Source organism: Myotis lucifugus, unplaced genomic scaffold (assembly GCF_000147115.1).
Source record: "Myotis lucifugus unplaced genomic scaffold, Myoluc2.0 scaffold_480, whole genome shotgun sequence".
NCBI classification, from domain to species: Eukaryota; Metazoa; Chordata; class Mammalia; order Chiroptera; family Vespertilionidae; genus Myotis; species Myotis lucifugus.
Genome location: NW_005871528.1, coordinates 401,714 through 413,947, shown reverse-complemented (window position 1 = coordinate 413,947; position 12,234 = coordinate 401,714). Strand labels below are relative to the sequence as shown.

General features: G+C 47.4%; 2 protein-coding genes across 9 annotated transcripts in view; one reads left to right on the top strand and one right to left on the bottom strand.

Annotated features, from left to right (window-relative positions):
- SULT1A3 (sulfotransferase family 1A member 3) overlaps nt 1-2,190 on the top strand; it is a 19,588-nt gene extending 17,398 nt beyond the window's left edge. For all 3 annotated transcript variants that reach the window (XM_023744650.1, XM_014445726.2, XM_014445727.2), the window contains exon 10: nt 2,100-2,190. In XM_023744650.1, coding sequence (XP_023600418.1) covers nt 2,100-2,175 — 76 coding nt within the window. In that variant the 3' untranslated portion in view covers nt 2,176-2,190. The remainder of the gene's footprint in view (nt 1-2,099) is intronic.
- Nucleotides 1-11,036, bottom strand: part of SGF29 (SAGA complex associated factor 29) — a 26,414-nt gene extending 15,378 nt beyond the window's left edge. For 5 of the 6 annotated variants that reach the window (XR_002826412.1, XR_002826415.1, XR_002826416.1 and 2 more), the window contains exon 1: nt 10,752-11,036. The gene's annotated coding sequence lies outside the window, so the exon portion shown is untranslated. The remainder of the gene's footprint in view (nt 1-10,751) is intronic. The other variant, XM_023744653.1, reaches the window with a different exon arrangement.
- Nucleotides 11,037-12,234: the final 1,198 nt, after the last annotated feature.

Here is a 12,234-nt window from a genome sequence, read left to right as displayed (position 1 = left end):
CACCCTGATCCAGGACACCCTTCAGGGAAACCAGCCGGCCCCCACCCATGCACCAGGCCTCTACTCTATATAGTAAAAGGGTAATATGCCTCCCGGAACCGGGATCAGCGGAGGAGTGAGGCTCCCGGCACCGGATCAGCGTCACAGGGGCAGCGCAAAACCCCCTGATTGCCCTGCGGCTCTGTGTGTGACAGGGGGCAGGGCCACAACCTCCATATCTGCCTGCTCTGTGCCTGATAGGGGGGAGCTCCCCAATCCCCTGATTGCCCTGCGGCTCTGTGCTTGACAGGGTGCAGCACACCAACCCCCTGATTGGCCCTGCTCTGTGTGTGACAGGGTAGAGCCATAACCTCTCCATCGGCCCTGCCCTGAGTGTGACAGGGTGCGGGCGCCCCAACCCCTCTCCACGGGCCTTGCTCTGTGTGTGACAGGGTAGAGCCATAACCTCCCCATTGGCCCTGCCCTGAGTGTGACAGGGTGCAGTGCCCCAACCCCCTGATCCGCCCTGCTCTGTGTGTGACAGGGGGCGGTGCCCAGCTTCCCCTATCGGCCCTACCTCTGGTGAGTGACAGCGGGGAGCTCCTCAACCTCCCTGATCCGCCCCTGCTCGTGTGCATGACAGGGGGACTCCCCAACCCCCTGATTGACCCTGCTCCTGTGTGTATAGGGAACGGGGCCCAACACCCCTATGGGCCCTGCTCTGTGTGTGACAGGGGCAGCGCCCCAACCCCCTGATTGGCCCTGCTCTGTGCGTGACAGGGGGTGGCGCCGCAACCTCCCCATCGACCCTGCCTTGAGTGTGACGGGGGCGGTGCCCCAACCCCCCAATCGGCCCTACCCTGAGCATGACTGAGGGTGGCATCGCAACCTCCTGATCCGCCCTGCTCTGTGTATGACGGGGCGGCGCCCCAACTCCCCAATCGGCCCTGCTCTGAGCCTGACCAGGGGCTGCACCTAGGGATTGGGCCTGCCCTCTGCCACCCGGAAGCAGGCCTAAGCCAGCAGGTCGTTATCTCCCGAGGGGTCCCAGACTTCGAGAGGGCACAGGCCGGGCTGCCCCCCCCCCCCGAGTGCACAAATTTTTGTGCACCGAGCCTCTAGTATATATATATAAAAGATATGTTGAAGACCTGATCCCCGATACCTGTGAATGTGACCTTACTTAGCAATAGGGTCTTTGTAGGTGTAATTAAGATGTACGTTAAGATCAAGTCATACTAGAGTAGAAGTGGGCCCTTAATCCAACATGACTGGTGTCCTTATAAGAGAAGAAACAGAGACAGACACACACACCGCATGGGAGAGAGACACACACCGAGAAGGCGGCCATGTGACAGAGGCAGAGACTGGATTTAGGCAGCTGCAAACCAAGGATTACTGCCAAGGACTGTTGGCCACCACTAGATGCTGGGAGAGAGGCAAGGAACAGATTGTCCTGAGCACCCAAGAAGAAACCCACCCATGATTTTGGAACCAAGCCAACCTCTGGATTTTGGAATTCTAGAACTGTGAGAGAATACATTCCTGTTGTGTTAAGCCACCCAGCTGGTGATAATATGTTACGGCAGCCCTAGGAAACAAATGCAGTGGCAGGTAGCCCTGAAATTCTACCCTAAGCCAATGATGTTTGTATTCAATATGTTGAGCCAAGTTAAAAGGAGTACTTATTTTTTTTCCTTTATTGATTAAGATATTACAAATGTGTCCTTATCTCCCATTCTCCCCCATCCCCCCACTCATTCCCTCATCCCCCGATGTCTATATCCAGTGGTTATGCTTATATGCATGCATACAAGTCCTTTGGTTGATCTCTCCCCCTTAGCCCCACCCTCCCCTGCCTTCCCTCTGAGGTTTGAGTATCTGATAGATGCTTTTCTGTCTCTAGATCTATTTTTGTTCATCGGTTTATGTTGTTCATTATAATCCACAAATATTGAGTCACTTCCAAAAGCAGCAGCCTAGGCCCCAGCTCTGCTGACAAATGATTTAAGTATTCTGGTCTCCATTTAAAAAATTCTGGAAAAGGGGGATTCAAATAAGATTTTATATAAAGACAATTTCCATGTCATAAAACACTGTTACTTTTTTTTTTATGATAGAGGGAAGAGAAATCAACTACTAAAAACATCTGACTTAAGGAAAGACAAATGTATTGATGAAAATAAAATGCACTAAAAGGTAATTAGAAAGAGAATAAAAGACAATAAAAGGTAACAAAAAGAATAAGTTATCATACCCACAAAGATCAGATTCACACTGAGTAGAGTAATAAACTGTAAACCCCATGTACTTAGTCACATCTTCTTAAAATCTCTGTTTCTGTTTATTAAAAAAGTAATATTGCCCTAACTGGTTTGGCTCAGTGAATAGAGCCTCGGCCTGCAGACTGACGGGTCCCAGGTTCGATTCCGGTCAAGGGCATGTACCTTGGTTTCGGGCACATCCCCAGTAGGGAGTGTGCAGGAGGCAGCTGATGATGTTTCTAACTCTCTATGCCTCTCCCTTCCTCTCTGTAAAAAAATCAATAAAATATATTAAAAAAAAAAAGTAATATTCACACTAGGAACAAAGGGGACTCCCCAGCTCCGGTCCCCTCTGTGAATGTGACCTTACTTAGCAATAGGGTCTTTGTAGGTGTAATTAAGACACCCGAGAGAGGGCGTCTATGAACAGCCACAGCTAACATCACACTGAGTGTGAAAGACTGAATGCTTCCCCCAGATCAGGAACAAGCCAAACTTGTTCTGCAGGTTCTAGCTGGGGCAAAAAGGCAGTAAGATGAACTAAAACAGTCCAGATTGGAAGGGAACAGGTAAAACTATCTCTATCTGCAGATGACATGACCTTGTAATAGAAAATCCTATCCCACTACACCCACTAAACAATGTCAGAACTAATCACAAGGTGAGATAGCAAGGCTGCAGGACCACAAAGAGGCTTCCATCCGTCTCTGCCAGCTCCGTCAGTCACCTCTCATCATTGTCTGCCTCACATTTTACACCCAGCAATGCTGAGCTGTCCCTCTTTTGACCACAGGCCTGTACTTTCTTACCTCCGTGCCCTGCGTCCATGCTGTTCCTTTGATCTGGGATGTCCTTCCCACAACCAGACCACCCCTAATCCTCTGATTTAATAACTTATTCTCTAAGGCCTGGCTTACTACCAAGTCACCTACTCCAGTAATCCTAGTCTGGGCTAAATTACCTTCTCTGTGTTCCCATAATAGCCTGAGCATCTCTCTACCACTGTGCCTACCAAGTCATATTAAAATTCTCTTTGTATTTGCCTCCTCCCCTAGCCTGTCCAATCTCTGGGGACAAGGGTCACTTTATCTTCTGTACCTAGCAGAGCTGGCACACAGAACCCATCATCCTTCCTTCTACTCCCATCCATTCCTCAACCCATCACAGCCTGGCTCTCCCTCAGTCCGGTGATTTCCTGCCAGCTCCTGGGACTTCCCACTGCACTGAACACCTGACCACACGCTGCTTCCCAAAACCCTGCTCTTTCGGTTTCCAGGCCTCCAATCTCCCCTATTTCTCTAATCACCTTCACAGCCTTCCTGCTGCCCTCCTCCAGCCCAGTGTAAGATCACCCTGGGATCCTCTTCCATTCTCCAAGCACGAGCATGCTCACTGGTTTCAGGCCCCCATATTCTGAAACTTCCAGGTCAGTATCTACAGCCCTGCCCTCTCTCCAGGCTCCAACTCAGCTGCCACCCAAATAGTTCTACCAAGAGGCCCCCTCAGACGCCTTACTCTTCCTGTCTGGCACTGCTCTGCCTTCCAGATGTGGGTTAAAGACATCCATCCCTGTCCAGCCAGCTTCCCACTCTGGAAATCCTGGAGTCACTGATTCCTCCTTCTTGTTCATCTCCAGCCACCAGTCTCTGTGATCAGTCTGCATTCAAATTCTATTTGCCTCAGAAATTAATCTCAAACCCAGCCCCTCTCTTCCACACCCACCACTGTCTCAGTTTAGGTTCTCATCATATCATCACAATATCATCCCATCTCTGTCTCATTGTGGCTGGACACAAAGCCTGGTTCTCTAAAGGGGAAAAATCTTTGAGTAGATAATATATGTACATAGTAAAAAATAGTCACACAACTCAAGAAGTACAATGCCTCCCAACCCTAAAGGCAATCACTATTGTTTTTTGGGTATTTTATTTCTCCAGTGATACTACATATATACACAAGGTGAAAAGTGTGTATTTCTTTTTTTAAAAAAATATATTTTATTGATTTTTTACAGAGAGGACGGGAGAGGGATAGAGAGTTAGAAATATCGATGAGAGAGAAACATTGACCAGCTGCCTCCTGCACACCCCCTACTGGGGATGTGCCCGCAACCAAGGTACATGCCCTTGACCGGAATCGAACCTGGGACCTTTCAGTCCGCAGGCGGACGCTCCATCCACTGAGCCAAACCGGTTAGGGTGAAAAGTGTGTATTTCTTAAAACCTTTTATAAATGGTGGTTGCTGAGACAGACACACAAGATGAGGCTGAAATGTTCAGCAAACCAAGATGAAAAAGCTGGCCACGTGGTCTGGAGGGGAAGGAGAAGGTCATATACCAAACCAGGCAGGGCCTAACCTTCAACCAGCAGGCAGCCGTGGGAAAGGAGGCCCCTCCAACACGCTGGCCCTTCACCAATCATCTGCCTCCGCACACATATAAACGGTGACTTGTGACTTAAAATGCTTCCATGTCACCTCATTTCTACCCACGGGAGAGAATTTGGAAGTGCTGAGAGGAGCGCAGGACTCCGGAGGGTCACTGGGCCTGCTGGGAAGGGCCTTGCCTCAGCGAACCACCTCGTTTATGATTTTACAACAAACTGCTACCTCCAGATCTGGTCAGTTATGAACTTGAATTTTCTCATAAAACACACTCTAAGCAGAGGCTCACTACGATGAGCATGCCATGCCTACTGGTGCAGAGCAAGAAGGAACGAGGTACCGGGACTGGAACTACACCCGACCTTATGTGCACCTGACGGAGGCCACGCAGCTCCCGGCTGCTGCTAGCAGAGTCCAGGGTTCCAGGTGATCTTATCACTGTTCTTGAACCATGAGACTGGCAAGTCCTGCAAGGTTCCAGGCATCACAGACGCAGCGTCAGTGCTCTGAGCTTTTTGGCTCCTACACTCTCTCTTCTTTCCAGGGACTTAGAAGGCCACACCATCCAGTTCTACCCACAGAGGGAACCACTATTCTGATACTTTTAAACATAACTGAATTCAGACTCCCAGTGTCTTCCCTGGTAGTATCAGTTGAAATCTGTACAGCGCTGTCTGCGTTAGCTGAGCTGCTTGGAGTATGCCCCAGGCTTGCCTAGTTCAGAAGTCTGGCAGATTTTTTAAAAGAACAGTTTAATTTCGATATAATTCACTCTTTTAAAGTGTTTGATTTAGTGCTGTGTGTTTTTTAGTATATTCACAAAATTGGGTAAACATCATTACTATCTTAGGATATTTTCATCTCCCCAATAAGAAACTTTTACCCACCAGCAGTCACTCCCCATTCCCTCCTCCCCCCAGTCACTGGAAACCATTATTCTATTTCTGTCTTTATGGATTTGCCCATTTTGGACAGTTCATATAACAGAATCATACACTATGCAGCCTTTTATGACTGGCTTCTTTCACTTAGCATGATATTTTCATGGTTCCTCCATGTTGCAGAATGTATCAGTACTTCATTTCTTTTATGGCCGAATAACATTCCATTGTATGGATAGACCTCATTTTGTTCATCTATTCATCAGCTGATGGACATTTGGGTAAAACTACTTTTTGTCATTGTTTTGTTTGTACTTTTTACTGAATTTACTGGGGTGACACCGGTCAACAAGATTATACAGGTTTCAGGTGCACATTCTACAACACATCATCTGTACACTGTATTGTGTGTATTTAAAAGTAGTATTTTTAACACTACTTTTTAAAGTATTTTTTATAATTGATTTTACAGAAAGAGGGAGAGAGAGAGAAACAACAACAACAACAACAACAACACATTGATGTGAGAGAAACATTGATCAGCGCTTTCTGTACACACCGCACCCCAACTGGGGACTGAACCTGCAATCTGGGCTTGTGCTCTGATCAGGAATCGAACTGGTGACCTGTCACTGCACGGGATGATGCTCAACCAAGTGAACCGCACCAGCCAGGGCTCAAAAAACTATTTTTATATAAAGATTTGGAACTCCTTCTCTTGGCTATCTTCTTCTCAAGGTGCACTTTTGTCATCATGCCCACAAGGCATTAAATACGATGACAAATAAATAGGAAACTCACCAGTGTCATTCCTTTCTTCTGGGTACCACCTCCTGTCCAGTTACTGCCTGCTTCTGGTTACTCCCTAGGACCTTCAAATAGGTTTTCTTCTTCTTCCAATATCTTGTGAAGAGTGTAATTTCATTATTTGCAGGAAAGCTGGCCTAATACCATCACAGTAGCAACCTCTGAGTGTCTGGCCTGGGACCTTTTCTATAATTTCCTTTTGGGAAACTCTCTCTCTAACCTTGGTTTCAAGGATGAGAATCCTGCCTGGGCCAATGAAAATATGACATTCTCCCTGACCACCATGACTGGTTCAGGAAGAAAGCTGTGACCCAAGTCTGGACAAAAATCAATTTCAGATCTTTTGCTGGAGCTATGTGCAAAGAGATACTACTGCCTTTCAGTTGTTGGTTAAGAGAGTAGCATGAATGCCTGGAACTGATAAGGCTTTTGCCTGCCTGAGAGAGAAACCAACATGGAGGAAAGCAGAGCGCATACAGAAAACACTGGTGACAGTTTAGTTGTCTGGATATAGCTGTGCCTGAAGCTGGTACACCCAGGCCTCTTCAGTTAAGAGTCAATAAGCTTGTCCTGATCGGTTTGGCTCAGTGGATAGAGCGCCGGCCTGCGGACTCAAAGGTCCCGGGTTTGATTCCGGTCAAGGGCATGTACCTGGGTTGCGGGCACATTCCCAGTAGGGAGTGTGCAGGAAGCAGCTGATCGATGTTTCTCTCTCATGAATGTTTCTAACTCTCTATCCCTCTCCCTTCCTGTCTGTAAAAAATCAATAAACTATATATTTTTTTTAAAAAAAGAGTCAATAAGCTTAATGGAGCTTACACAAGTGATTCTCATTTAAACCTTATAGCAATCCTATACCCTTTTTCCCCTGGGCTAGTGTCCAGGTTAGCTTTTTCTCACCTGCAACTGAGAAGTTTGGCCACACTAAGTGTACCTAAGAGGTAACACTTAGGTACAAAGGTTGCAGGAAGGAAGCATATAACTGCTAAACGCCCAGCATAAAACAACACTCTGGCCCTCAACCGGCAGTCAAGGCCTCATACAAATCCAAACATCCTATACGTAAACCACTCTAAAATTAATCCCACAGGGCGTAAGACAATACATACAAGCTTTGTTCTGAATCAAAGGGAAGAAAGGTATCTAAAACACTACCCTCAGACCCCATACCCTCAACCCAGCCACCATCAATAAGAATCTGCATTCATTAATCGTTTTTTTTTTTTTTTAAGTTAAGGAGAGAATAACATTCCCCCACTTTGGACCTTCTGTAATGGAGCTTACACAGGTGATTCTCATTTAAACCTTATAGCAATCCTACAGCACACCCTCTTTCTCTCTAGGGCAGCGGTTCTCAACCTGTGGGTCGTGACCCCTTTGGCGGTCGAACGACCCTTTCACAGGGGTCGCCTAAGACCATCCTGCATATCAGATATTTACATTATGATGCATAACAGTAGCAACATTACAGTTATGAAGTAGCAACGAAAATCATTTTATGGTTGGGTCACAACATGAGGAACTGTATTTAAAGGGCCAGAAGGTTGAGAACCACTGATCTAGGGAAACTGAAGTTCAGATAGGTTAAGTTATACTAGGTCACTCAGTCAGGAAATACTGGTTATTAAGCTGGGATTCCAAGGCTGAGAACTCTAAAATTTATGCTCTTCCTTCCAATTCTGTTTTGTCACAACTTCACATATTCAATAGCAAAAGAAATCATGGAAACAGAAGCAGCTGCCACTGTAAACTACCAATCATCTGTTCGGTTATTATGATTACACTGATGGTGATTTACTGTGGCATCTGAAAAAAAACGGTAGAAAATTAATAACAGCTATTCCTTATTGAGTACCTACCATGTGCTAAGCATGTTTACGTAGATTATCCTATTTAACCCTCCTAACAATCCTGCAAAGAAAGTACTATTCATTGAGTACTGTGGAGATGTAAGTGACTTTATCCAGGTCATGCAAGTAGGAAGTGGCAGAAGTGGGATTTAAACCCAGATTTGTCTGACTCTAAACTTAAGCCTTATGGGCTCAAACAGCCCTTATTATCATCAACACCCAACTCACCAAACTACCTTCCACTCCAGGGATATAGTGACTACAAATCCTGAAGTGACCGAAATTAAGTATGTTTTTCCAATGCAGACAATTCATCAAAAATCTAAATGAACCCTAACAGGTTTGGCTCAGTGGATAGAGCGTCGGCCTGCGGACTGAAGGGTCCTGGGTTCGATTCTGGTCAAGGGCATGTACCTTGGTTGCGGGCACATCTCCAGTGGGAGGTGTGTAGGAGGCAGCTGATCGATGTTTCTCACTCATCGATGTTTCTAACTATCCCTCTCCCTTCCTCTCTGTAAAAAATCAATAAAATATAAAACAACAACAACAACAATAAAACCTTTGTATACAAATTTAGAAATAAGAAAAAGAAAAAAAAGGCTTGTCACTTACTATGTCTCTGCTTCTAGCTCCAGAAAGTTGGTCACTAAAAACTCTGGACTGCGATGGACCCACCCACTGAGAACAGGGTGCCTTGTGGTTGGGCCAGGTATTTATTAAGTGGACACTGTGGTCTATTAAACACTTCCAAGACATTGCTTCGTATCCTGGACAGCACTTCTCAATCAGATCTACCTGTCCTAGTGTCCCTACCCTACAATACCCACACCAAACAATTCCAGCGCCCCCATCCCCAACAAGCACAGACTTCCATACTTCCGTTACGCCTGCCCGGACGGTTATGCTTCCCTGAAATGCCCTTAATTCTTCCCCTTCTTCTCCGCTGGATCTCGAAAATTTACTCATCATTCAGGGTTCAAATCAAAAGGCAGCAACGTTAACAGTTTACAGCAGTACTGGCCAACCCTTTCCACACCACGGCGCACAGAGAACATGGTAATATTTGTATGGTGCACTGGGGTAAAGAACAAAGCAGCTCACAGCCAGAAATGACTGGCAGGGGGATCTGGCTGCCCCAGGCCCCTCGTATGCCCCAACACCAAGCGGAATCAAACGTCCAAGCACCACACGCAAACTTTCATTCTTATTCTTGTCACACATACACGGAAAGACTAACCGTTTCACTTACTTGTCTCTCCTGCCAAACCATGAGCTCTCAGCAGAATGGGATGCAATTTTGTTCACTTTCCATTCCCAGCAACAAACACAGGGTCTGGCAGCTACTAAGTCCTCAGAAACAGATTGGTGAACTGAATCCTGGCAACCTCTTAATACGGTCTTTCAAGTGATAAGCAGCAGCAATTCTGAAGCTGGGCTATTCAGGATCTTCTTCCCGACTGCAGAAAATAGTAGTTGCTACCAACATACTCTAAGAGGGATTGTCTACTTCCCACCTATGGAGACGAGGTACTTCCCTTTTATAAATTCACTAGAGGCCCGGTGCACAAAATTCGTGCACTTGCGAGTGGAGGGTCCCTCAGCCGGGACTGTGAACCCTCGGGGGATGTCTGACTGCAGCGGGCCTAAGCCAGCAGTCGGACATCCTTATGCTGCCGCGGAGGCGGGAGAGGCTCCCATCACCACCGCTGCTCTTGCCAGCTGTAAGCCCAGCTCAGGGCTTCTGGCTGAGCGGTGCTCCCCCTGTGGGAGCGCACTGACCACCAGGGGGAAGCTCCTGCATTGAGCCCCCTGGTGGTCAGTGTGCATCATGGCGCCGTTCGGTCGATTTGCATATTAGCCTTTTATTATATAGGATTCATTTACCAATATTTATCAAGCACCTACTCTGTGCCAGGCCTGTGGGCTATAAAACAGTGAGAGAGACAAACAGTCCAGAAAGAAGCACAGACATTCAACAAATAGTTCCATATATGTCTCTGTAGATGAAATAAATGTTCTAAAAGGGACATCTACAACAGAGTACAGTTAAGTAGATAAATCTCAATAATGACAGAGAATATCAGAGAACTGAAAACACAAATTTTCAGGCAGAAAGAACCAACCAAGTGCCAAAGAGACTATCTACCATCCAATACCCAGTTGTGAACTTTCAAAGCCTCAAGGATAACTATGTGCTGGCAGGTTGATGGAGGAGGAGAGAGGAGACGCAAAAGACACCAAGAATATAACTCAAGGTGTTTGGCCTGGGGAACCGGAAGAAAGGGAAGACGGGGGAAGGTGAAGGGCAAAACCCAAAATTTCAGATATTTAAGAGGTGCCCCGTGAGAGCTGAAGAAAAACCTGGAGTCCAGGGTGGAGCACTGGGTTTGAAGACAGACATCTGAGGGTTGTCACAAGAGGTGGCATTTATATTTAAAGCCTCGAAAACGGTAACTGCTCGGAAGTGAAAGCAGGGGAGAGATTAGGAGGAGGCCGTAGGCAAGCATTACAGCAAGAGGGCGAGCATCAGCAGGAGAGGCCAGGGCGCCGAGGCCAAGGAGGCCAAGGACGAGAACGTCCCCCTCACCAAATGCAGAAGGTGTTTCACGAGGGGGCGGTGACCAGCTGCATCAACTACTGCGCTGGGCCTGAGACCCAGCGCACTTGGGGGCCTCTGGATGGCTGGTGGCCTCGGGAAAGAGCGGGTTTCAGCGGAGCGGACCGGGCCTGACGGGGGCGCTGCTAGTGAGTCAAGACTGAAGTTGTGGCTGCAAACGGAGGCAGTTGAGGGAAGGCAACTGGAGGTATATGGTGGGGGAAGGAGGTTGTTTTGTTAGGAGGGGCGCGTCTTGACAATATAATAAAACCGCCCGAGCTCGGAGCCCACCTCAGCCCTCGTCTTCTCGCCCCCGGGCGGAGGACCCCAGCTTTGCGGCCTCCGCACCAAACTCCGCCCACTGCGCCTTCCCATCTTCGCGGGACCTGCTGCGCACGCGCAGACCCCAAGGACCCGCGCGGGGCCCTTCCCCCTCCCGAGCCCCGCCTCCTCAGGGAGACCAGGCGCGTGCGCACGGCCTCTCGGGAACCGCCTCGGCCAGGCCGGGAAATGGGGAGGCAGTGGGAGGACCCCAGCCCTACGTTCCCGCCACTCTCCCCGGGTCTCAGATCGGGTCCCAGCCCCACCTACCGGTCCACGGGCGGGACAAGCGCTGGAAACTGCGAGGGCGGGTGTAGGCGCGTCCCTCGAATGCTTTTCAAAGCCTGTAGGTAATAACTCGCTTGCGTTCGAAGATTCGCGGCACCTCGAGAACCATGCTTTTACCCTTTTAAGAGCCGAGTCGCAACGCGGAGGACCCCTTTACGCGTGCGCCGTCCATTTTATGTGACGTGCCGCGCTGCCCCTTGGGAAATGTAGTTTTTATTTACCCATTCCCGACTCTTCCGCTCAACCTCATTTTAACAAACTGAGGTCCTTGCGTGTTTTCAGCATCCTTTCCCATTCTCCAAAGCCTCTGTAAAAGAATAATTAAAAATAAAAAACATTAAAAAAGAATATTGTTGAGGGGGAGCAGTGGGTATATGAAAACTCTTGTTTTCTGCCTCAATGTTGCTGAGGACAAAAAATTCTAATTTTTAAAAAATAATTTTAAAACAAGCAAGTCTGTAGACACAGATATCGAGTCTTTAGGGAATCTTCGCAGGAACATATTAAGGATGTGAGCAAACATTTGCCTATAATGGTTTACATGCTAGTATTTCATAATTTCTTACATAACCCCTACCAAAGTTTATTACATATTTATCTGTTTGAATATTTGGTACTCTGGCCAACTCAGTGAGGTGAGGATCATTGGTTTTGTTCACCTATGTATTCCCAGCACCCAGTACAGTGTCTGGCACATAATAGGCCCTCAATATTTTTGTATTCATTAGAAAAATCTCAGACTTCAACACAAACTGTTTCTGCCCAAAACTTCATGCATCATTTTCATCCACCAGCTTTTTTTATTTTTCCCCGTGGTGTCTATCTCAATGGATGACTTGACCTTTTACCCAGTCTCAGCCCTATA